The sequence below is a fragment of the Nilaparvata lugens genome, chromosome 1, assembly GCF_014356525.2.
Source record: "Nilaparvata lugens isolate BPH chromosome 1, ASM1435652v1, whole genome shotgun sequence".
Lineage (NCBI taxonomy): Eukaryota > Metazoa > Arthropoda > Insecta > Hemiptera > Delphacidae > Nilaparvata > Nilaparvata lugens.
In genome coordinates, this window is record NC_052504.1 from 31,581,485 (window position 1) to 31,609,306 (window position 27,822).

Below are 27,822 nucleotides of genomic sequence, written 5' to 3' on the forward strand. Positions count from 1 at the left end.
ACTTGAGTTTCTTGTATGTAAAAACATCCGCTCATGTGGTGTGCAGTTGGTGCTTGTGCATAATAGGGAACGAATAGAGTTAAGGGCATCGGGGAGAACTTGTTCCCAGTGACTGTTGTTCAAACCTCTCGATTTTAGGGCTAGCATCACACTTTTCCATATAACTCCATTGTACCGTTCGACTTGCCCATTACCGGCTGGATTATAGGGCGATGTTCTGCTGCTGGCAATTCCTTTTGATAGTAGGAAATTTTTCAAAGCTGATGACATAAACGATGTTCCTCTATCGGAATGTATGTAAGACGGTACACCAAAAAGAGAGAATAGTGATGTAAGGTGTTTTATTACTGTATTAGTAGTCATGTTAGGACAGGGGAAGGCAAATGGGAATCTGGAATATTCGTCTATAAGAACTAAAATATACTTGTTCCTTGAACTTGATTGTAGTGGGCCTTTGAAATCCATATTAAGACGTTCAAATGGTCGAGTTGCTTTGATAAGGCGGCCAGTTCCTTTGGCATAGCGTGGTTTCATTTCAGAACATGTAATACATTTGGAACATACTTCTTTTACATCATCTATTGAATATGGTAAGTTCTTTGTTTTGGTCCAATGATGGAGTCGAGTAACTCCTGGATGACACAGGTCCTCATGAATTTTTATCAGTTTCTTTATATCTGTATGGCATCCAACAGTGGCACAGACTCTTGATAGTGTATCTGCTGGTATATTCTCTTTTCCAACTCTATAAATTATATTGAACTTATATTCTGACAATTCAAGGCGCCATCGTTGGATTTTGTCATTCTTAATCTTGCTGGTTTGTTTATTACTAAACATGAATGAAACTGATTTCTGGTCTGTGATAAGTGTAAATTCTCGTCCAAGTAAGTAATGTCGCCATTTCCTGATTGATTCCACAATGGCATAAGCTTCTTTTTCCACTGCAGAGTGCCTAGTTTCAGATGTGGAAAGAGTTCTTGAGAAAAACGCCACTGGTCTCTCATTCTGTGTTAATACTGCTCCAATAGCGTAATCTGAGGCATCAGTTTCCAAAGTGAACGGGACTTTTTCATCAATGTGCACTAGAACTGCAGATCCTATTTCTTTCTTTAATGATTCAAATATATTTCTGCATTCTTCATTCAACGGGAAGTGAGTATTATGCACAAGTGGATGGATCTTTTTTGAAAATTCTTTTATCCATTTGGAGTAGTGTGCAAGCATTCCAAGGACACGCTTCAATTCTTTCTGATTTTTTGGAGCTGGTAAGTCAAGGAGTGGTTTCAATCGATCTGGATCGGGCTTAATCATACCCTGACCAATTTCGAATCCCAGAAAGGTTAAATTCTCCATAGATATTTTACACTTTTCTTCATTAAACGTGAGGCCATATTTTTCTGTTGCTCTCCAGAAATTTTCTAAATTTTCATCATGTTCTTCTTGGGTCCTTCCGCATACAATAATATCATCTAAATAGGCATAACATGATATCAAATTTTCTTGTTCTATGATTTGATCAATCACTTTCTGGAAAGCAGCTACTCCATTCGTGACTCCGAACGGAATTCTTTTGAATTGATACAGTTTGTGTCCAACTTCAAATGCGGTGAAATGCCTTTCCTCAGGCAAGATTGGTATCTGGTGATAGGCAGATTTCAGGTCAATAGATGAGAATATTTTATATTGCGCTACCTTATTGACTAATTCTTCCATTAGTGGTAGTGGATAGGCATCCAAATTCGTGAATTTGTTGATGGTCTGTGAATAGTCAATCACCATACGTTTCTTTTGGTTCTCTCTTGAAGTAACAAATGCTTGAGCTCTCCAAGAAGAATGACTATTTTCTATAATATCAGCATCTTTAAGCCGTTTGACTTCATTCATCATAAACAAGTAATCCTCTTCTGAATGTCGTCTCGATTTAGTTATTATAGGCCGACAGTCCGGTTGAAGATCACGAAACAATGAGACAGGTTCTACTGTAGCTTGGGCTAGAGCACACTTTTTAATTTCATAAGTAGGCCTTCTTGCGTCATTGTCTTCATTCAGTTGTAGTGCTGCTTTAGATCCACCGAAATCAAAAGTGATGGATGAAAAGTTCTTTAGAAAATCGTGTCCCAAAATTACACTAGCGCAACATTTGTTCAATACGATCAAGGGAAAATCATTATATTCTTCGTTCTGGAAATATATTTCACTCAAAGCGCACTCAGTTGTTTTAGTGTTGCAGGCACTTGAAGCAAATGTAATCAAATTGGAATATGGCATAGTTTTCATCTTCGATTGTACTACTAGTTTCTTATCTATAAAACTTGCTGTGCTCCCAGTGTCTAATAGTGCCAATGTATCTATTCCATTAACACGTATAGGAACAAGACATTTTGAGAGGTCAGTGCTAGTATTTGCTGCTGAAATTACTGTGGCAGATACCATTTAGTTTTTTTTATCGTTTCGTGCTCTGCATACTTTTGAAAAATGGCCTATTCGATTACAAGTTAGGCATGGTTGTCCTATTGCTGGGCATTGGCTATTATCAGTATGATTATTATAGCCACAAAATCTGCATTGAATCTTCTTTTGGTAAGAATTACGGACTAAAGTCGTTTTCTCGGTATTTTTATTCTCGTTTGCTAGGACTGTGTTAACATATTCTGAACTGGTTTCGTATTCTTTAGCAATGTTTTCAGCATTCTCTAACATTCGTGCTTGTGAGATAGCGTCTTGCAAAGTTAGCGATTTCATTTCGAAAAGATGTTGTCTGATTTTCGATGATTCTAATCCGGAGATGAACGCGTCTCGGATATATTCACTTTTGTTATTGTCAGCCGTGACTGCTTGAAAGTTACATGGTAAACTTAGCCGTTTTAGTTTATTATAGAATTGATCAATTGATTCTCCATGGGTTTGTTTTGCTTTAGATAAGCAGTAACGTGCATGTACTACATTTTGAGGTTTTATAAAGCTTTCTTCAAGAGTTGTTATAGCTTCTTCAAATGATATACAATTGCAAATACTTTCAAAAATATTCGGTGACACATAATTGATCAAAACATTCAATTCATCCTTTTTCGGGATTGAACTGTTTTTTAAGAAGTTTAAAAATGTTACCTTCCAATGTCTCCACGTTTTCGGTGCTTCATCTGAATCTTGGTCAATCGATAAAACTGTTGGTTTCAGTATTTTTCCGAGCATTTGGTTTTGCGAATCGTTTTCTCCTTCACTGACTAAATCTTGACGTTTACTCGTTTTTCTTTTCGGACCCATTTATTTTATTTTTAATGTCGAATAAATTGTAATAGAATTGGACTCAACACGAGCTTTATTCGACATTAAATATGTGTCTTAGTAACAGAGATAACAGATTATAAATATTACAGCTGTTTTATCATCACAAGATCTTTCTTAATTGTTTCCTGGCTTAGATATAAACAGTTCATCTTAAATTTCACATCATAGTGATTCCATGACTGGGATTCGTTTGAGGAGTGAGAATAATTTAGAAGATTTTTGGGTTAGACATCCTCTTCAACGGTATCACGCAATCAACTGAGACTGTGATAGTTTTTTTCAAAAAATTGCAATAATTAGAACATGTTAAAGGATTTTGAAATGTTCTCGGATAATCGTCATATTCTTCTAAACTAGAAATGAATGATATCTTGTGATTATTTCAGTATTGAGTTTGAACAATCAAGATGCGATCATTCATTTTTTATCAAATTTGAATCAAGTATTGGAAGAAGTGGATAGCGTACCAAATCCTAACTCCCAATTCACACATTCAATTTTTAATCTTTTGTGTATTATTTGGACTAGTAAAATCCGTTCCGATTGACAGTCACTATCATGTTTTTTGGAGTAGGTAACACATTTACATTATTCTATATTAAGAATATCGAAGACCGAGCTTCGCTCTGGAGTACAAAAGCATAAAAAATGTATTACGAAAGAAGAAAATATAATCAAATTCATACAGAAATGTTCTATCTAATCACAGTAAATTGAGAGTAATTCCCAGAGGAATGGAAAAATTTCCCTCACTAAGGCCTAGTTGCACAAAAGCCGGTTAAATTTTAATCCTGATTAACTTCACTTGAACCAAATCAGGAAAGAAATGCAATTTGAAATTCCATTTCCATTTCAAAAAGATGGATCTACTGGAATCAATCAGGATTGAAAATAACCCGGCTTTTCTGCAACCGGCACTAAGTACCTGATTGAATGATTACGAAAGTTTAACAGCTGAGTCATAATTTTGACACAGTCCCACACACATGAACTCGCTCACTCACTTCCATCACCAACAGACGACAAAATGATTATTATCAGATCTTTTTCCAAGGATGTATAATAATTATCCTTTTAATGTCCTTCAGCGAGTTTTCCCAGGGATGAGACCAAGGGCAATCGAATCTTCATATTATAAACCTACTATGTACGGAATTTCGTGAGAATCGTTAGAATCGTTTACGAGAACATCTAAACATATAAACAGAAATTTCTCGTTTAATAGTATAGGATATTATATCAACATTTATATTTACATTAACACGTTACATTTTCTATTAGAATATCAGGTAATTTTAACTCTTCATCTCTTTCATGGGAGATTAGTTATTCGATAAGTATCATTCAATATTGTTCTGATCACAATGAGCTCGTTTGTATACCATGAATGTCTGGAATGGACAATATGTTCCAGGAGCCGTTAATAAAATTGTCACATAATATTTGCCACCCCTCTTGGTAAACATTGTCAAACATTATGGGAATTTATTGTCATTCATATTTAAATTGTCATTGATAATTATTTATCCTTCAATAAAATTATTATCTACAAATTATTTCTCATAGGAAGAAAAGGAGGGAGATTACATAAAAACCTGACAAAAAAGAAAATTATTTATTTGACACGATTCCAAGTAAAAACTGATGACCTTCTTCAACTATTGTGATGTTTTCTGATCAATTGAACTAGGTATTGTTTATGTAATAATAACCTGAATGTTTTCTGCAGGGCCTATGCGTGGCATCTCTTTTCTGCTTTTTTAACGGTGAGGTGAGTAAAGAAGGAATTAATGAAAAACATACTCATCGCACTCTCACGTAATATAATAATTTATTTCTATAATAAAACGTCCTTGTACTTTCTATTATCACTAAAAACAAAATGTGATTAACAACTTCCCCTTCGTGTATATTATTTTCATACATAATGTCCTGAGTAGAATGTTCCCCTTCCTCAATGAGGAAATCATTGTTTGTTAACTTTCTTCTTGTAACGATGTGTTTATTGTTGGAAATTGTTGTTTCAATCGCTTGATAAGTATGCTTGTGAAATTCACAAAAAAAATAAATCATGAATGCACATCATGAAAGGTCTCACTTGAACTCAAAAACGAAGAGAATCATGTGTTCCATTCCAAGGAAATCTGTAGTAAAAGGCGAAAGATTTATTCGTCTTTGAAGTGGAACCAGAATGTATATCATATTAATATTGTATCAGCGGGTTTCTCACTACAAGATTGTTACAAATTTTCAATAATCAGGAAGCTCTATCTCGAATATTCATCTATTCATCTGTACAATCAATTGATTTGAGAGTTGTATTTCGGTAAAGGACTAGAAGACGATAGTAATTCATTGGTATGGTGATTAGTACACAAGATTATTGGTATGAAACAGATCTTAATTCTGAACTGTCTTACATTGTGAGTAATTTTGAATAATTCAAGTGACGATTTATTATAGACTCTTGTGGAATCAGTAGATTTGATCATAATATATTCAGCAAATTATAAAACAGCATTACCCATAATATCATCACGCATGTTTTCTAATTGTGTTGTTGGGGTTGTTTTAAGGAGTCCCGTAATCCAGAGCAGGAAGATGTGTACTGCACAAGCTTAACACGGCGAGTTTATAACACAGTGATGTATTTTCAGTGTGAACGACCCTTTACCTACAATAAAAAATTCCTGAATTTTCGGGGAACCGATCCCGTTGGAATTACCAATCTTGTCCTTTACTTCATGTCTTCTGTTCCATGAGAATTGTTAACAATGTTTCATTTTATCGCTATAAGTTGGATTCAAATATTATCGGAGTCTGTTTTGGGCTTGGTCTGTAGTCTTCGCAAACCTGTAGAATGAATAAATAAATTAATGTTTCTTCTGTTATTCATGAGATTCGTTGCATGTGAATAGGAAGAATTGAAAATTGATCATTCCTACCTTTCATAATAAAACATTTTTGCAGGTTTTAGCAGCAATTAAGAAAAAATGGCACCAATGCCATTTGAATAAACAGAAGCCATGGCCGTACTCATGTTCCGGTATCACAACATTGTCAGTAAGTAGCTTCATCCCTCATGAATTTTATAAAAATAATGGATTTGAATCTTATGCACTCCAAATATGAGCTATATGATAACCACGTTGTATTTAAGAATTTGATCTTACTTTTCCAAGTAATAGTAAAACTAGTTCCGACAAACAAGACTAGTACAAACTAGTGTTTTGTATTCTAGAATACATCTGTTACATTCTGGAATAGATATCCAGTTAAATGGAGCTAAAGTTTGGTTCAGTCTATCCAGCATCGAATAATAATCAGTACAATAAATCCTTGCCTGATATACCAACATGAAAGGCTAAGACTAGCAAACTTCGTAATTTCTCAGAGCAAGTCAGTATAAAGTACCTAATTCTAGTATCTTGCCATACCACGCATGTTATAGCAAAATTACTTTGAGAGTGGAAACCTTTGTTCGTCCTTTAACTCATACAAAACATACCATAAAAAAGTCATACCCAAAAACATAACAGCTTCAACTAACCCAGCGATTTTTCTTGATATCATAGAATTCCAAAGATGGCAGCAGGATCCTCAAATCACTTTATAGGATCAACAATATAGAAACGTATTGAGATAGAATATGAGAATCACATGAATCACAAGTAACTACTACTGCATCTCTGTGGAATCTGCTACTTCTTTCAATAAGTTTATTCTTCTTCAATCTCGCAAAAAATATAGAATAAGAGGAGCATTGGATGAGCATAATCACGCCTAAACTACAAATTTATCAAATTGAAATTTTGCACAAAAATTCTGAACTAACCGAGGATGATGGCCTCATAAAATAGGATCATGTACATGAACAGAAATTGAATAGTCAAATTGAATAGAGTTTTCGAATAGAAGGTCAGCTTGTGACTCGGAGTTAGCTTAGCAGTAATTCATTTAAGATGTATATTGATTACAGTATGAGTCCGAAAAAACATTAGGCTATATCACGATGAATCATGAATTCACCAAGTTTGAGGCCTTTAACGAAATCTATGATCTTGAAGCTACTTCTTTCATATTCCGAACAACATGAATAATTTTGGAATACAAAACGATGATTAGTTGTTTAATAGTGATGCTACTTCACTATTTGATGCTAGTTTGCTATTCAAAGTATTCTTAAATAAATAATGTTAACGCTTAACAGAATATATTTTATACATTTAACGTGTTGAAACAGAAATAATATTCCGATTCCTGATAGTTCAGGCCGTTGATTAAATCGTAAATTTGTATCATCACGTTTCAAATGAGTCAAAGGTCGAGTCGAATTGTCTTACTCAGGAGCACGAATCTAGAAGGCCTGGACAAATTGAGTTATAGTTCTACTCTAGTAATCGAGAGAAGAAATAAACGTGCAGTTGAAGCTCTTTGGGCAGAACACTATCCCTCAAAAACTTTCTGTAAACTAGTACAGCTTGAAAACTGAATCAACGACAGTTGAGATCCTACATCGTGAAAAGCCATATTATCACACGTCTGTTGATAATACACTCTCGGAACTCTAAAAGAGTTTTTTCTAATATAAATATCATTCGTCTTGGAGTCCCAAATAGTACTGGGACTTAAAATTCCAATACTCGATAGTTGGAAACAAGGTTTCTAACTTGGATATGTTTTTGCTGAATTCAATTTCATTATAATATTATTTACTGTAAAATATAGAATATTTCATTGAGCTGTCCAATAAGTTGACAACCCTTCAAATTAAATCATGGATGATTATGACAGAATTGTTAACTAAATCTTGAAAGTTTCTATTTTGATGTGATTTATTTGATTATTAAAAAATGATCCTTTCATGAAGATCTGTATAATTATATTACTCATGAACAATCATATTTATAGAGTTCTTTTGTCAACAATTAATTTCCTTAATGCATTTATTTCTCAATTCTAAGATTATTCAAACTCCTCTATAGAAAATAATAAATATATTTTTTTCAGGAATTGAAATCTTGAATCAGGAATTGAATCTTCCCATCTCAGTTCATCATCCAGCAAGAATAAATTATAAAAATGCCAATACCGTATCTATATAACCAAGGTACCTAGAATACATAATATTCTAGGTACATTAAATAATATATCTGTATTACAGTGATGTGAATCACCAATACATCCGAATCTCCCTTTCGTTGAGAAAGTTTTATTCCAAAATTAGCTGAGGCTTTCACTAGGCTGTTTACTAGGCTGCTTAATTTGAAGTTTGATGTTGTAATCATCTAATATGCTCTCTTCAAACATTGGCCGATAGTAACAGGCTTGAGCATTGGAAGTAGAGGGAATATGAACCAATATTGACTCTCACCATTGAGCCGTCTGTTTGAAGCTTTAGTATTTTAGTATTCTACTAGCAGCATTCTACTAGAACTCGGGAGCTCTTGTTGAGAAATAACAAAGTTATCAAATATATCACAACTCCCATAATTCTTCAAGAGGGCAATAACGAGAACACAACACTAACAGTCTGTTGCTTTTCTGTTCACTTTGCTTTCAAAACAGATTTATTTTGAGAGCCGTACTCTTGGTCAGTAGCCAGTTCTAGTATTAAAGTATCACATTTACACCTTAATCACACGACAGAATTGCCTTTTGAGGGCAATCTAAAACCACATACATCTTGAATGTATTGAACAAGACACAATAGCTTGGCTATATTGTGTGATATCTTAAGCGCACAATATCCCTCGAGTCTAGAGCATATTCGGTATTCCAAAAATCAACAAAATATGAGACAGTCATTTCAGTCTCACGTTCGGATTTCAATAATTTTTCATCGGTTACGACAACACAAGATGAATAGTATATTTCGCACCTAGAGCAGAAAATGAGATTTTTCCGACTCGAAATCGGTTTTCAATTCCGAGGCCGTAGGTCGAGGACTAGAAAAGATTGAGAGCCGGAAAAACATTTTTGCCCGTGGTGCGAACGCTATTTTTCGCCACACACAAAAATAAACATTATATATATATTATATATATATATATATATATAATATATATATATATATTATATATATATATATATATATATATATATGAGAATAGAGTTGTTCACTTCCGGAAGCAGAAGTGGAAGGTGATAGCTCTAGCAAATCTGAGGTAATCTGAATATCAGGAAATTGTCCAAGTATTTTTATTTTTTATTCTGATTTGTCTAAATAACCTAAAAGATGATGTTCAATTATGTGGGAGGTTGAGTTTATACTTTTTTATTCTTTCAAATGACAATAAGATGATATTATTATAAATGTTTTAATTATTGAATAATGAACACAAATAATGAAAAGTTTTTTGATCACCTTTCTTAGTTCCATGTTAGCGGCTGGAAAGGGTACTCTTTCCAGCCTAGGCCGGAAAGAAACCTGTTCTGACGACAGACGAGAGTCTGCAAACAATGTCTTTCAGATCTACGTAGGGACTGGAAAACAGCTGCTTTCTGTGCAGTGTGGCGAAAATGTAATTGTTCATGAACACGATGACAAATTTTCTCAAGAGCAATAAAGTCTGTTTGAAAACATTAAAAGATATGAATCATTGGTTGAAAATCAAATAAATTGTTCACTGTAGAGCTCATGCTACTCGATATTTTTATTGGAAATCTTTTGGAACTCGCAATGATATATATTTGTTATATATCACGAATGACATACAATGTGAGAAAGTATAAAATAACAAAACTTCACCAAAGTGAGATTTTATATTTCAATCATCGCCTAATAACATTATTCTCATAACTTTAAGGACTTAAATATTTCAATTATATTATCGTAGAAAATAATTGTTCCAAGAGAGATAGGATTTAGAAACTCAATGATTCATCACTGATTTAGTTAGGAGTTAGCCTAAGATAACATTTTAGATTGGTTTTATTCTTAGCTAAGATTCTATAGCCAAGTTTTAAAGCTCTCATAGAAACTTGTACAATCAAAATTCAAGATTGAAGTCGAGTTGGAGCAACTCGAGTATTATTATTTTATTACTAACAACAATGATTCTTAAAAAATGTAGAGTATGAAGCTGAAATTAGTCTTATTATTCTATCTAGATTATTCGATATCCAATCGACTGCTAAGATTTTGGGCATAACACTATTCAGCCCCTACATCACAGAATAGATACAGAATGGAAACCATCAATCGCCTATCCAACCAATACTTTTTACATGTCTCGAATACTAGACACGTCACGTGACTGTGCCAACTTGTTAGAATTTAAAATCCAGTCCTTTGATTGGCTCGCGGCAGTAAATGAGACCGATTGATCAAGATCAGTAAAGTGATCCAAACCTCCCATCTATACTATTACAATGCTGAACTTTCTAACAAGATGGCAAATTTTGTACCAGGGTACTAGCCGAGTTTCCATTCTGTATCTATTTTGTGCCTACATTCCAATCTTCAACCTCATATTATAATTTTAGTTACCGGTATACGATATCTATCCATCATACCCCTCATCAGATAACTAAAATATCCTCCATTAATCATTCTCAAGTTCAAGTTCAATATCATATATCTTTATATACTGTATAGGTGTTTCTTGAGATATGTATTGTGTTTGAGCAGATTGATTGTTGTAACTACAGTATGCATCGTTCTCTAGGTGTTGTTTTGTTGTCAGTTCAGTAGAGCATCGTTCGTGCAGGAGATGGCCGACTCCCGCCAGCACCGCCACGCCAACAGCAATGTCTTCGACTCATCCGTTGCTGTCAACAATGTCCAACTCTAAACTCAAATTATTGTAAATACCTTCCATTCTTGATGCAGAGAGAACTGTGTGAAAACGCGGCCACTGCTATTGTGAATAATATATGTTGAAAAGTCCATCTCCAATGTATTCATCCAAGCACATGGGTAAGATAATATCCCACGACTTTCCAACAACAATAATACTGTTCAACCAGAGAGTGAAAGCTCTTCAAACAGCTACGTATATTGATCAAGCTTCGAAAAATGTTTGGAAACTCATTTGTATATTCACAAGATAAAATGGCTACCGTACTTTTCATGAAATAAATGATGTAGCTGTACAACATGTTATAGAAATATTGGAGAGGAAATTGGCGTTTAGATGATTCTAAAACTTGGAAAATTCCGACTAAAACGTCAATTCTTAGCTTAATTGTTGGTTTTCTATATCATATAGTTGTATCATGAATATTCGATTTCATCCGATGGTTAGTAGTCTCATAATATTCTTTCCAATTGATGAGCTGTTTCGCGATTACAAACCAATCCCTTGACAAAGTGATAATGAGATAAGTAGAGTTAATGTGGAATTTTTGGTGAATAAGAATAGTTATTTGCTCCCTTAAAATGTATTCGAATGCAGTCAATTCCACGCTTGTACAAACTGTGTAGAGTGTTATTACTTGTGAGAAAAAAGTAAAACATGACTCCATACCAGTCTTTAATACAGTATAAATGTCTTTTTTAAAGTGGTAAAAGCCCTCAAAAGCCACTAGACGGTGCTAGAAACTATCCAGTAGTAGTGCAAAATTGTCAATAAACGACCGCACTAAAACCCCTTCACCTCACCGACCTACAATAAAACACACTCCACTCTCCAACAAAGTTGGATTCACATCATACTGTCAGCATTCGATGAATAAGAAGAATTGATGTTGTTTATCAGAATTGCTGAAAATCTGAAGTGAGCTTCACTATAGAGTACTCTGCCAACCGCAACCCTCCATACCCCCTCATATCATCTCTTATTACTTCAGTTTGAAGTGCTATATTCAGCTCTATCCTAGTGTTAATCAATAAATCTATTATCTCAGTGATAATCAATAACTAAAATAATTGTTTATAGAGTCCCTACTCTGATATTAAATGTTGGAGCTATTGTCCCAGTCTAAGCTACAAAATATTGCCATCATCGAGATATATTGATAATATTATAGTGTTAAAGATCGATAATAAATTATTATAGATATCTATGACAGTATCCTTATGCTCCAACGCACTTCATGAACTCTCTATGTTCATTAAGATATTATAGCTTTAATTGAAATGGTTTCGAAACTATTCTTTCGACGATTATTCTAGACGTTATTGAAACAGTATTCAATGATAATATCAATGATATTTTGGAATTAACATGAAATGCATTGATTTAATAATAGGATTAAGAAAGTCCAAGAACCCTCTAAACGTGGTTGTTAACATCAAAATAAAATGTGTGAAATTTGAAAGTTTCCTTACAACACTATCTTGATTACTTTAGTTAAGCATGTAATACGACGTTTATTCAATTTCAGGAATGTTAATTTCACTCACAGCATCATATTCCAAGCCATGTACAGTATTTGGAAAATATCGCATCAATGTATAATTTGTGGAAGTTCAACATTTCATAACATTAATTGAACCGTTGCGAAGTTCCTATCAATTATCTAGCTTTCTATAATCCAACACACTCATGGAATAATTCTCTCCATAAATCAGACAAGAATTTAACCCCACTCTCCATAAGATTCATGTCTTCCTGCTCTTGCAATGATCGTTGAAGGTTTAGTATCTATTAGGAGGATCTCTAAGCTCCCCGCACTAAATCCTCACATTCATCATCTGTCTTAGTCTGTCTTATCTCTGAACAAGTGTACCGAATTTATCTACTACAGCCTTCACAATTCTCATTCTATCGTGTTCCAACACAAAAGATAAATAATAGAGAAACGAAGCCTATAAAAAATGTATGAAGTGATAGAATATTGATTGATGGTGGAATTTATTGGTTATTGTTTCTTGCATTAGTTCAAAAACTCTTCATTTGTACAGAGACAAATTAATAACAAGGGAAATGAAACATCCAACGTAAAATAAGAATCTAATCTCAAAAGTAGATGATTAGAGAAGTAGAGTGTTACGTATGTTTCAAATCTTGAATCTTGATTATGTAACTCATCTAGTCAATATAACAGCCAATGTAATATCTGTGTCCTCGCATGAGTTTGTCCCAATAAAGATAAAATCCAGAGAAGATTGTCCATGCACGGAGAAGTCCTATGCTTCTATGTTGTGCTTCTGAGCTAGTTCACTAATCGTGGTTCCATCCATTTTACATAGCATTTATAAGCTTTGAATGTATAATCCACTTTTTGAACACTATCGTTACAGCCAAAAAAAGCTCAATAATATTATTGATCCTTCGTTTCAACTCATGACATGTATATAATATTACTTAGTAAGTCACTAATAGTTATTGGTGTTGATATTAAACAAGTGATTCATTTATATTACTGACATTTATAAATGGCTTCCGTGATCGGCTTTTATTTTTCAATAAAATAAATTAAAATGCTTGATGGCTACTTTCTATTCTCCTCAATATTCCATATTGGCTTAATAACTTTTACGATTCGGTTTTGATTTATCAATCTCAATCCGAATAATACAATAAATCCGACAATATATTGATTTGTCATCTGTCAAAATAGGTAGGAGCTTCACTGGACATGTGTATTCATAATTATTCAAAACAATGGATATGTAAGCATATTATAAGCATTGATTCAATAGATGGATTCATGAGTACACTGTTTTGACATGCAAAGAACGATTCTTCTATATCTGCCACTGAATTTCAAGTGTAGTGATCAGTTATTATATCAGCTACTTTTTCAGTATTTTTGAAGAGTCTTTTAAACAAACACTTAATGTTTTTGAGAGTGTGTGCTCTAAATTTTTGAACTTTAAAGTTTGGAAAAAATGAAGTAGAATCTGATTTCTCTTGAAATTTAGGATTTTCCTGCAATTCAGATACTGCATTTTCCTGCACCCAAACGAACACTGATATTTGACAACTTTGATAGATCCCAGTCAAAATGATCTTAAATTGGACAGAATTATGCTATCAATCTGCTCTGCCTAAACTCTCAACATGTACAGTACACATCACATGTTACGAAAGCTGAGTAAAACTTCTATTACTGCAAAAGGTAAGTTTCTCTCCTTTTCTTATCGAAATTAAGTTGCTACTGACTTGAGTGCTATATCAAATTATACATGATTCAAGGTTCGGATGAAAGATACAGTATTTACCAAGAAATTTTCAAAAATACTCGATTATGTAATATTTTTTATCTATCACTAATGATTTTTTGTTAGATGCTGCTCCTTAGTGCAATATATGTGATAGCTGTGATAGATGATGGATCTAGAGAATGGATTTGGTTTTTATATGATCGACCAAATAAAACAAACACCAGTGGAACATAGCGTAAGAGCTGTGATTAATAATGAATTTATAAAATGGATCTTGTTCTTATAGGATCCACCAAATAGAACAAACACCAGTGAAACAATTTAATTGCAACAGAGATTCTGAAAAGCAATGAAAAATTTCCCAAGATAGACTTCTTCACTTCAAAAACCTCTTGAGGAGTTAAAATTTTCAATGAAGAGTTAAAATCCACAGGATGTATAATCTACAGTTCTTATTGCTCATAGCTACATTTTACATTTTAGTTAAAAATAATACTTCCATGCGAATAAGAAATGATAAGCTCCTATTTTTTGACTAAAATTGAAACATTCAATTGAAAATGAAATCATTGATGCTGGAAATGTGACTTGTTTTGTATCACTCCTTCATCAATATATTCATATCCAGTAAACAGTCTCAAGAGTAGAATTTTATTTAATCTTTCGTCTGGAAAGCTTCCAATCAGAGCTCCTAGTTTTCAGCTTTCTGCTAGGTTACATTAGAGTAAAGCAGCACTCCGGCAACACTACACGCCATACAAGTTTACAGAGCGTTTCTATGTCGAATTGATACGAATGTTGAACACAGACTATTGATTTCTTAGTCCTATACAAGCTTAAAACTTCACGGGTATATGTGGCTATGAATATAATATGCTAGCCATGATTCAACGGTATAACGTCTGTTTATCCGCCTCGGTAGACTGTACACATGCCCGCCCTAATTGGCGCACATTGGCCATGAAATTTTCAGACGTAATCAACGGAGAAACAGTTGACGGATACAATCCGCTACAATGCTCTGATTACCTGCAACCCTGAATAAAGTAGAATAGTCAGCCGTGGCCAGCAAAAGGAGAGGTTGAGAGATGCAACCGAATATCAAAGCATTTTTTGATTGAACATACAGCATTTACAAAATGATATCCATTATTTTCATCACAATATTATTTTCGAAAACAACTGGGCTAATAAAGTAGAAACAATGTTGTTACATTCTTTTCACAAACAGCAACATAGCTCTATAATACTAACAATGTTATAACAATATACTGTACATACGAGTATTTAGGAAAAAATACAAACTTTTAGTTGATTCTCTTGAAACATACTATTATTCATGCTCTCCACTTATCGATCTCACAATTATATTTACAAAACTTAACCGTACTGAAATTAGTTGATACTTTAATAAATTGAAGATTATTCCTAGATAATTTACATAAGCTTTAATAATACTGTTTAATTACTTAGATAATAAATATATTCTATTTACATTTTTTGTAGCGTATATTTTTTCCTCATAAGTCCCGTTAACAAAGGACATTCAAGTAGAAAAATATATTACTATGAGTTCATATTTTGCAAATTTTATAGAATAATATGCATAACATCCACAATATACATCATATTTGTAACTACAACATTATTGGAATGTGTAAACATTCAACCACACTGAATTATAATCGCATAGGAATAATAATTATTTTTATTCCAAATATTCATAGCGGCTAAACAAGGGGAACAATTTATATCATGAATCAAGATTAAACGTTTTCACAAGCAGTAAACAGCTTGTTGTTAGGGACATATTTGTCGTGGAAAGAATTATCGTGATAAACTGTATTGGTCATTACTTATTATCCTTTGTATTAATTAATTGATCAGAGTGTAGGGTGTAGATCATATTAGTAATTTTTATCAACAGCTCAATCTCCACTGACGATATGATGACTGTGAGTAATCTAATTACTCAATATTCTTCCTGCAGAGGTCTTTGAATTATTTTAATTGCATGCAAATCCCTGTGTAACAAGAGTAGATGACTCTATAAAATGTCTAAACATGCTCCACGATGTTTATAGCATATAATTATTATCATGTCCATTGCCATCTGGTGTTTTTGACCAGTAAGTTATGAATATTTTCGTGTCCAAGTAGTCATAAAATCACTCATTCAATTTCTATATTAATTCAAATAATAAGAAACTTGTTTGGGAAACCCCATATTCATTGATATATCCAAACTAACCCTCTTATTTCCACATTTCGCAACGTTTTGAGGAATCCTGCTGAGAAATACTTGAAAATTGATCATTCACATGGTTGCTGTGAAGTATGCTGATTAATGATGAGACAGCTTGGGTGTAGTTAATACCTACTACTATTACTCTTCTAAGTAATAGAAATTGCATATTTGTGTGTATCACTTCTGAGTAATAATAGGTATTGGTGTAGTAGTTTCACTTTGGACAATCAGATTGGGAACATAACTGTGGATTACCACATTACAGTAAATTTCACATTAACCTTATTAATGATTGTTATATAATTGATAATCTAAAATAAAATGTTTGAAACCGTTCCTGGTTTACTCTATGCACACAATTTTTTGTATTTATCTACATGCAACTATTTACCACACCTATTTACACGCAACTATTTAGTCCACATTCAGTGGACTAAGTACATAGTCTACATTCACACCGAGTGATAGAGAATAGATGATATGGAAAAACATGGAAAATGTATTTGCTGTAGAATTCTATGTATGCAAGATTTAAGATATAAAACGCACATTAAATTTAATACTAATCTTCGCTCATATCAGTATTTGATTTACACTATGAAATGATTAGGTATTAGTTATGTACAATATGTATATAGTGACTACATTCATCACCTACACAAAGTGGAAGAGCATCATCAATAAAGAACATACGGAGGAAAAGGGTGTATTAGCCGACGTGAAATATTTCACCATGGTCTCAGGAATAAACGTACATTAAACACTTATCTTGGCTGACAGCCACCGTACAGTTCGAGTGAGTTTTGTCAGTTGTTTTTAGGGAGGACCAAAGTGGTTTGGAGGAGCTTCTCACACCCTGCAGCTCGTGACTTGACAGACACTGATGGAAGACAATCGCAGGGTGCGACTCCGCCCTCAGACCATCTCGCGCGTCTGCGTCTGTTGCGTTACGGTGCCGTTGTTGTCGCCGGCACGTCTGCGACGCATCCGTCTCAGCACGTTCTTGAACGCGCAATGCACGTCCACGTTGGCGAAGCAGAACAACACCGACACACAGAAGCCCTGTCAACAAGCACCAATTCAATCAATTCTGACGATACGCACCACATTTGTTCGATTTGTTTGTTTCGTGACTGCAACCACATCACTCTGCTCTGCCCAAGCAACACATTGTAGCCCATTCTAACTTCTCTCCATACAAAGAGGGAAAAATCTCTTTTTTCCTCAATCTGCATATTTAGTGACGAATGAGGATAAGAGCGGGGAATGGCCTATTTTATGTTTCATACTCGTATTCTTCACAATCTCGATACCGACGTGCCAATTTTTGTCTTTCCTTCATTTGCATATTCGATGGGTAAGAGATGATAGCAGGGAAAGAAAGTATTCTAGTGATACAGTACAGATAATAATATTGCCGTGTTACGTCTCACGTTTTAAGTTAATCATCACGATGATTATTAACAAAACTTATTCCATTGATTTCTATTTCTTATAAGAACATTTATTTTGGACCTGTTCAATTGTGTACTGATCTCACACAAACGTTTCTAATACTGCTGATGCGACTTTCACAACAATTACGGTTTCACAATTGATGGGCAAAGCATTTCAAATTCATCCTCTCTTGGCATTCGATAGCATTTCTTAGGTAAACGGGTTGAGACCCACGTTATTGATATGAGACACCAAAATAATATCAAACTCCAAATGTACGAGATATACATAAGGTCAACTACTATTATTATTGATCCTACTTATAACGGTGTTTTGGATTGTAACATCTATCCATTGATACACGTTGTGCTTCATATTTGACCAATGCAATGGAGCAAGAAATACTCCAGCTTTGAAGATACGTGAAAGATGTTTCCTCAACATGCATCTCGTACACTTTATAACAATGACTCATCATTTCAAACTGTATTACCAATAAAAGAATCGAACTTATAGCTTCCAGGTGTTGAGCTATCTTTCAATCTTTTCATCATTTCAATATTTTGCATAAATGCTGATTGGAGGATCGATTCTGATTTAATAGATCAATACCAATGAATATTAATAAAAAATGGGAGAATATTCAATATCTGTCACAAGAATGGAGATGAAGGTACTGTGGTTCAAAACATACAGCTCATCATATAAAAATGAAATACAATTCCATTAGAGAAGTGGAACAGGATTTATGTGTTTTACCTGTAAAGACACCAGAAGGGCTGAAAAGATTTGATAGGTCATTTCTAGTGGCGCATGAGGCTCGGGCCTGAAAGGAATGAGTATGTGGTGTATGCCGAACAGAGGTATGAGAATGAGTGCAGCTCGAACGGCCTTGCGCATGCCTATTGGTGCGGGGTTGGCAGAGTTGCAGTGTAGCTTGGTCAGCAGCACTCGCACCACGTTGATGAGGAACGCCAGGCTGGCCAACATCGACAGCAGCACTGGCACAATCAGCACCCATTGCGAGTAGCTGTCTCCCATCCAGCATCTGTTCCACAACAAATTCACATCAACTCAAGTATTGGAATCATCTATACATAGGATTTATCAGGAAGTACAGTAAAAGTATTGGAAAAAATAATGCTCTGCTATTGCTTAGCTCAATCACCATACTTTTTTTATTTTAATATATAAATCTTCCGATTCCAAACTCACAAATTGCAATAAAGAGATCGAAGTTTTCAATATAGATGTCAAAATGAATATAATGTAATAATGATGCAATATAGCATAATTATCGATGATTTTCTAACACAATGTACACAACACTATGTACATGAACACTCCATATTGTGTGTTACAACATAGAGAAAAGATAGAAGAAGCATACATTGTATCGATAACATATAATGGTTAGCATATAATAGTACGTATATAATAGTAGCATATAATAGTTAGCATACAATAGCATATAATAAGCTATCTTTTCTCTATGGTGACAAACAGCAGTTCGACCAGTTGAGGCCTTTCATCATATACTATTAAACGAGCAATTTCTGTTTATATGTTTAGATATTTATCTCTTTTCTGTATAGGGCTACTTTTATAAAAATAGAGAGAAAAATAAAAAATCTGGTGTGGTACACTCACACAACTTTCCTTGCTCATTGAACTTTATGCCTCATTCTTAAACGAGAATGATTTAGGGGAATAACATAATGACGATTGGCGGCAACATATTTGAAACTACGATCAGACTTCTGTATATGTGTATAGTTAGTTGTTTTCAGAGTACTTTTTCCTTTGTGTAAATTGTGAAATTCGATATTTTTTAAAAGTCGTCAAAACAGCTGTTCTACAGATGAAATATCTCGACTATGTGTTCTCTTTATGAACTGCTCTACCTACCTACCTCATGCACGAGAAGGAGGCTACAAAGTCCATTTCTCAAGGATGGGGGGACCCCCCATTAGTTTCTCAGAAAGGAGACTCATTCCAGTTAATAGAGCCGATAAATAACTATACAGGGTATGAATTTGAAAAAAATCGGTCAAGTCATTTTTGAGAAAATCGTGAAACACATGTTTTTTTAGTGATTATCCGCTATTTTTCTCAATAATATTACGGATCTCCTGAAATTTTCCCAGAAATGAGACTCATGTCAGTTGATAGGGCTAATAAATAGCTATCCATGGTATAGATTTGAAGAAAATCATTAGAGCCGTTTCCGAGAAAACCGTGAAAAACATGGTTTTTTAGTGATTATCCGCCATTTTTCTCAATAATATTACGGAGCTCCTGAAATTTTCCCAGAAATGAGACTCATGTCAGTTGATAGGACTTATAAATAGCTATCCATGGTATAAATTTGAAGAAAATCGTTAGAGCCATTTTCGAGAAAAACGTGAAAAACATGGTTTTTTAGTAATTATCCGCCATTTTTTCCGCCATCTTGAATTGATAAAAACATCCTTGGAAAAACAGCTGATAATAATTATTTCGTCGTCTGTTGATGATGGAAGTGAGTGAGCGAGATCATGTGTGTGGGACAGTGTCAAAATTATGACTCAGCTGTTGAACTTTTGTAATCATTCAATCAGGTACTTAGTGCTGGTTGCAAAAAAGCCGGGTTATTTTTATTCCTGATTAATTCCAGTAGAACTATCTTTTTGAAATGGTCTTCTTTGATTTGGTTTACGTGATATTATTCAGGATTAAAATTTAACTTTTGCTTTTTGTGCAACCGGGCCTTTGTGAGGGAAATTTCTGCATTCCTCTGGAAATTAATCTCAATTCATTCATGTGATTAGATAGAACATTTTTCTGTATGAACTATGAATGTTATTATAATTTTATTTCTTCTTCCGTGATAATTTTTTATGCTATTGTACTCCAGAGCGAAGCTCGGCCCCCTATATTGCTTCATTAATAGCCTGCAGATGTTATACATTTGTGGAATGTTATAAAGTGCATGTGGACACTTCTATGAAACAGTAAAACGAATTTCCAAATTGGATGATTATCAGGTATTTTTGGCTTGATAATCAAAATTATCCAGTTTCTAGGAAGTTAGCTTTTGAAGGCGATTTCTATTTCATTATCATCTTAATATTATCTGTATGTGGATTAGTGAAAAATTATAATTGTATTACAACACATTGTTCTTATTATTTCCAATTTCATCAGTCTAATCAATACAAATATTCCTTTCTCATCCTATCATGCTGATTTTTCATGAATCGATAAAGAGTCCTGCATGATAAAAATGAAACTATGACCTTTTACAAATTTTGCCACCCTGCTGAATGAGGAGAATATTTCTTTCAAGAAGCTCATTTCTCCTCCTTGGTATATAATACAAGGAGCTCGAGTGAAGTAGCAGCTAGTGCTTAGTGAGGAAAAAGTGCTAGAATAGACGTCAAATATTATTGTTTACTCACTGCGAAGTGTCATGAGGATAGGACATCCGGACAAGAGTGTAAACAGTTGTTATAAAAAGGGGCAGACACCAGCCGATGAAGTAGAAGAGCCTCATCGCGCAATCGTCCTTCACAAACACAACGACAAGCGCCAAGTGCAGGTGTAGCCCTTCGCAGAACATCCACATGTAGTTGGCAACCATCAGGTACTGCAGAATTATGTGCAGCGCTTGGCAGTAGATCTGTTAAAAAGGTAGAACAGGTCGAGGTGTTACTATCGACCTTTGCTCTCTTGAATCTCTCACACTACAGAACCCACTAATTGTCATTATGGTAAATGATCCTGGTAAACTGAGAGATACTTTCCGTAACAATTATGTCCAAATCCGAATTACGATTTAAATTCATCACCCATAGAATTCCAATACATTTCCTATATTCACGTTTGAATCTCTCAGTAATTAAATCAGGATTCTTCCATTTGATGTACTATCACGTGGTACTTTAATATACTATGAAAACCTATTTTGCTCAACACTGCAATGAATGAACTAATTCATTATTAATAATCAATTTTCATCTTATTTGATTATCACTGCTGAATCAGTAATTGAATTGTCACTGCTGAATTATGTAGAATACTTTGTGCAAGTTTTTGGTGAAAACTTTGTTCCCTTATTAAGCGAATATATCCTTTATATATTAATATTAGGAAGCTAGAGAATGATATGTTCTCATCATGTTAGAGGTTACACTTATTCGAGATCATCATTAATGATCGTCATTTAATTTGATTTGAACAAAATCATTATTGAAAATCATCATTAGATGTCGACAACCAGATTTTTATAGAGGGAAATGTTGCAGAAGGGAGTTTGAATGAAATGTATCAATGTTGAAGTAATATAAATGATCAAATAAACACTTATGTTAACCATACTGTCATGGTGGGCTGGAGCCCAGTCTTTTTGGAATGGATAAGTTGCTCATCATTTGGTTTTTGGTCAACTCTGTGTAAGAGCTTTCGTGGTTGGAGTACTTGACAAATTGATAGCAGCAAATCATTCATTATGATTCAAGTCTATGAAACCATCAAGTAGTGATGTTAATTAAAAGTAAAAAAACTATGGTACTATTGAAAGAGATAAAAAATGATCTTTATCAACGATTTTTTTCCACACGGAATGATTATACAGTTCATATTCAGATTAAAGATTTAGTCCATCGAGTAAGTTGAAGGATTCGAGGTTTTTGTTCATTTAAAATCTTGCAACCTTTTTCCTCCAGTCTCATATTGCAAAGCTTGAAATTTTTATGAATAGAATGAGGACGATGTGGAATTATCCTGGAACGTTCTCAGGCCAATTAGAGTCAACTAATCATTAACAACTCATTCTCTGTCATTGTTATTGAAAAAGCCAGTTCTGACTAATTCATAATTTGTCATTCGCACAAATGCAAGGAATATCCCAGAATTTTTACTTGTCTATAGAGCAAAATCACGGATCAATAAGCTTTGTTGGAAAGACAGCCACCTACTGAATATGAATCAGATAAAATGTATGCGGCCAGCTGTTTCAAATCAGAGAAGATAAAAACAAAGTTGTTCCAATTTCAGCATACCTATGAACCTTGAGATTGATTTCTGTTGCCCCATTCGATCAAGGACAGTCTTCTACTGAATTTTCCTTCTATCAGATTGACTTTGTGCCGTTCCGTCACTTTTTTCACACTTTCATTTCCGCAGGGAAAGGTTAGTGAGGCTTCTCTCGAGAAGAGTCGTGAAAAATATCGAGTAATAAAATCTCTATTCATGTTCGAGATATTTCCGTTCGTTTTATTGAATTCAACACTCTCTTTTCTTTTAGAGAGTTGGGAATATCAGACTTGTCAATCAATCTTCTGTTAACCAGTCTTGAAGTAATAGCCAAAGCCTCTCAACATTGAAGATACATTCGGCAATAAAGGGAGAATATAGCTCATTTTCTCATTAAATGCGGAATGAATTATACTTCAAATTAATGTGCTAATAATAAGTCCATCATTCCGTACTAACTATCTTAAAATATAAGGCTACATTACATGCTAAGATAGGACTGTAGAAATGTTGAAGTTGGAGCTATGATATGGAGACACAACTATTAATGAAATGGAAGTTGAAGGCTCCGTGATTATTATATTTATGTCAGTCTACTCCGACTAGGCTGGAGTTGTTGCAGTTTCAATGAACGCAGATGAATAATATTAATGAATATGAAATAGAATATCAACGATGTTGAATTGTTAATATGTCATGAAGTTAACTAAAAAATGAACAATTTGGGTATCTTATAAAATATTCAATATATCATCCTTTTCTTACTCTTACTGTTTGCATGTTTATATGAAACGATAATTGGAGAGATATTCCGCATTATAGAAATAAAGAAGTATCATTTAATGTATCAAATATCTGTACAGTATTTCATGAGATACAAAAGTCTAAGGAATACTTTATAATTATTTCCGATGAAAGAAGGCTGCAAAGATTTTCTGGACTGGACCAGTCAATTTGGTTAATTTCAAGATAATCAACATTATTCTATGTTTTCTGATAGATCTCCTATTGGCTACATTTGTTGATTAGGATGGAATGAAGAATTTAAAATGTAGAAATTGGTTCCAATCACGAGCAGCAAATCAAATAATATCGAATCCTATCATTTGAATATAGAGAATATTATGAGTTATTTTACAATTGAGATTGCATTGATTCATATTATAAGAAATTTTGAAATGGAAAATATTGTGGTCGAGATAAAAAATGTATTTAATACTCTAAAACACATTTCCTAGTTACTTTAGCAATGCTCAATGCAATTTTGGAAGTTTTCTCAATCCGCGATTGAATTTGAACTTGCACCACAAGTTCTAACAAAAATCAAATAAGCCCATAATCAAAGCTTCAACGAATTTCATACTGTGTGAGAATTTGATATAGGTTTACTTTGTTCATTTTTTCCGTTAATCGATAGTAGGTTATTGTCAATTCGATCAATATAGTGATTTTGCTCAAAATTGAATCCACATTTTCAAATAATGAAGTTAGTGGAATAATATGAATTCAAATTTCCACGAAGATGACGAATAATCACGTATCATTTCCACTAATGTGAAAGAAGTATGATAGGGTCTAATAAGTCATGCCAGAGCTTCAAACTATACCTAATTAATGTTCTATTCCTGTGAATTTGGAGTTTGAGAGAATGAAAAAGTGTCGAAGGAAAAATTATTGATGTAGGTGACATCATTCATGAATGATCACAGCGTTGTTGTTTCGGAAAAAGCAATAAACACGCTCATAACGGGGAAATTTCAGAATGTTCCCAATGAAACTCATGCAATCACATTGGGAAGCTTTTTTTCAAAAAGCTGTGCTTGTAAATGGAATGTTCCTCATACCCAATTTCCATTCTACATTTTGGTCTTATGCCTTTGATTAAAATCTGGCTGATATTTTCGGATGTTTTTGTTGATTTCGTCCTTTCATGATGTTGATTAGGATGGATACGGTACGAAATGTTGCAATTCTTACCAATCATGTGAAAGAAATTTACGAATCGTCGAAAATATTTGAATTGAGATGCATTTAAATGAATTGAAGGTCATTCAAGACAATTACATTATTTTACCGATAAGGCTTTCTATCTATTTAATCAATAAACATCAAATTCAGTTTTTCAGTAAATTGATTTACAACAGAATATTAATCTTAGTAAAGAAAAACCATAAGAGAATTTCAAATAATTAAATCCAAATTCCTAAATTTTATTCTTGAATTTGATTTTAAAGATATCTTTGAAAAGAAGTTCCAATCAAATATTAGGCATTGAACGCCAATTTAGATGGTCATGCAAATATGATTATTCTTATTGATCGAAAATGTAGATTGCTCAACGTTGGATTAATAATATTTAAGTTAATCATTTTTCTATACATTGCTTTTTCAAATTAACCCACATTCCAAATAAAGAAGCTCTTAATATTGACGATTCCATCATTGAATAAACAAGCTCCAAAATAGACTGAATTGGAGAAAAGAACGAAAAGACCTAACTTACTCTGTCACATATGTTTGAAATCATTCAAATTTGAAACGCATCGGAATAATCTAGAATAGCTATGGTGCGGATATAGAATGATTGACGAATAGTGGGATCGAACTCTGAATTTATTATTATTGCCTCATGCTGTTTGGTACTCTCAAATTTGTCTCGTCCAAGTGAGTAATATGTTTATGGGTCCACGTTCCTAGATTTATTTCACTATTTTATATCTATGTTTGCCAATCCTCATGTCTATATATGTATATGCCTGATGGTATCAGCATTCCTCGCCACATAATACATTATCTTCGTACAAACAGTCCACTATTCCCTCCTACGAGTAGTGTTTAATTAAGATTAATTACTCTCATAATAAATTGTTGTTAGAAGTTTTATGGTCGCTGTGAATGAAAGGGTTGTGTCATACATTGTTATTCATTGTGAGATCGGGGTGTGCAAACAAAACAAATTACCATCGAATAGAAGGAAACCGTTGAAAATGTTCATTCTAAACACTCAGTATTCGTACCTCTCAATCTACAATATCATCTGTCCTTAATTTGCATTCCCTGGAGTACTGATATTCATTGAATAAAGTATTATTCCCAACTCTGAAAATGTATATCTACCATATATATTCTCATCTGGGTCACATTTTAAATCTTCCTCATATTGAATTTTTCCATCAAAGCCGATCCTAAAAGAAGATGAAGGGAAACCATTTTTAATAATTCATCAGGAAGTCGTAAACCGCCCTTAGAAGTAAGGAGAAATTGCTTTTTTCGATGTCAAACGAACCAAGATAGAGTACCCTCCCACATAGTCGTGGATTCGATTCTCAAGATCATGTGCCCTGAAAGAGAATGTGCTGTTGAATATCTCATATTGCATCATTCTGAATTTCCAAATACCTGACGATCTCTTAAGACAACTGGGTAGGTAAGACGTTGAATAATATGTTGATCAGCTTTCTCCTCCCCGAAATATTGATGAGTTTGTTTTTCTTCGCAATCTTCCAGCTTATCAGTTTTGCGAAATCTATTCTCTTTGTCTGGAATTCTCAAAGTAAAGCATCTTGGAAATGGAATATGCGCAACTGTTATTGCTCCGCAAAATCTCAAATGATCAGGATTGAATCAATATCCATTTGGTGCTGATATTGCATTGCAAATAAATAAATAAATAAATAAAAATAAATAAATTCTGTTAGCTAATGTATTGAAATCTCTAATTTTAATCGATCTGCAATATTCTATTTGACTTTCACATAATTTTTCCTCTGTTGATTATTGATTCTATCGATACATTATGTACAGTGATATTAAGCACAATTCCTTTCTCTCTTTATACCAGATAACGGATTTCGTCAATTTTATTGTCCAACCAACTCGACCTGCATAATTGTTCAAAGAAAATGTATTGAGTTTTGAAAGTTGATTGATGGAAGCATTCGAAATGTTTTGTTGAACATAAAACCCCTCTCAAGGGCAACGACTCCAACCTCAGGTCAAAAGTGGGAACTCGCTACGCTAGTTCCATTCATCTATACATTTTGAATGCGTAGAGTTTCTTGCAGGTTGTAAGTTGTATAGTACTCATTCAAAGATAGTTGACCTACCATAATTTACAGAATAGCTTCCTGCACAGTAGCTAGTCATTCTCGATGAGTCATACAATAATGATAAATCATATTGTAATCTTCAAATCTCGTTAAAATCTAAACTTTTCTTTTAAACAAAGTTATATCTTCTATTTCATAATTTTTGCACAAAGAAACTATTGCTTCATCAGAATGATATGCACTCACGTTACTTGAATTGATTGAATTATTATGATTGTATAGTTTAGTGTAACAATGTGCCGTGACCACTGACTATTAAGACAGGGCAACACTCCCAGAATGGGCTTTGTAACATAGCTCCTAGAGTAGGTAGCTCTGTAAGTGCAGGGACACACGATCCGGCGAAATCGCCGTCCGGCGTTTTCGCCGGACGAAGCATCGCCGTCCGGTTGCAAGAAGTACACAGGAAGGCATGGGGCAGAACACACGATCCGGCGACATCGCCGTCCGGCGAAAACGCCGGTCCGGCGAGAAATTGATCCGGCGATATCGCCGGGTATTCTCTACTTCGCCGTCCGGTTTTGCCGCCGGAAAGCAGTAGCAGGGCATTGTACTATATGTGCAGGGACACACGATCCGGCGAAAACGCCGGACGGCGCTGTCCCACCCATGCCACTTCTTTATTTATTAACATTTGTAACGTTACAAATGGGTAGGGTAGGTTA

General features: G+C 34.0%; 2 protein-coding genes and 1 pseudogene across 6 annotated transcripts in view; 1 reads left to right on the plus strand and 2 right to left on the minus strand.

Moving 5' to 3' along the window:
* Window positions 1-13,751, plus strand: part of LOC111064302 (calcitonin gene-related peptide type 1 receptor) — a 99,486-nt gene extending 85,735 nt beyond the window's left edge. For 2 of the 4 annotated variants that reach the window (XM_039425663.1, XM_039425658.1), the window contains exons 10-12: window positions 5,021-5,062; window positions 6,262-6,354; window positions 10,962-13,751. In XM_039425663.1, coding sequence (XP_039281597.1) covers window positions 5,021-5,062; window positions 6,262-6,354; window positions 10,962-11,087 — 261 coding nt within the window. In that variant the 3' untranslated portion in view covers window positions 11,088-13,751. Of the gene's footprint in view, window positions 1-5,020; window positions 5,063-6,261; window positions 6,355-8,301; window positions 9,213-10,961 lie in introns of those variants that run through there. The other 2 variants (XM_039425669.1, XM_039425676.1) reach the window with 2 other exon arrangements.
* LOC120349537 lies at window positions 5,373-5,486 on the minus strand (annotated as a pseudogene).
* A 1,907-nt stretch (window positions 13,752-15,658) lies between the features above and the next one.
* The window catches only part of LOC111064301 (calcitonin gene-related peptide type 1 receptor), a 177,828-nt gene continuing 165,664 nt past the window's right edge, over window positions 15,659-27,822 (minus strand). Inside the window, exons 7-9 of one of the 2 annotated variants that reach the window (XM_039425694.1) lie at window positions 21,473-21,693; window positions 18,792-19,080; window positions 15,659-17,657 (exon numbers count right to left, since the gene is read on the minus strand). In XM_039425694.1, the coding sequence (XP_039281628.1) occupies window positions 17,511-17,657; window positions 18,792-19,080; window positions 21,473-21,693 (657 nt within the window). In that variant the 3' untranslated portion in view covers window positions 15,659-17,510. The remainder of the gene's footprint in view (window positions 17,658-18,791; window positions 19,081-21,472; window positions 21,694-27,822) is intronic. The other variant, XM_039425686.1, reaches the window with a different exon arrangement.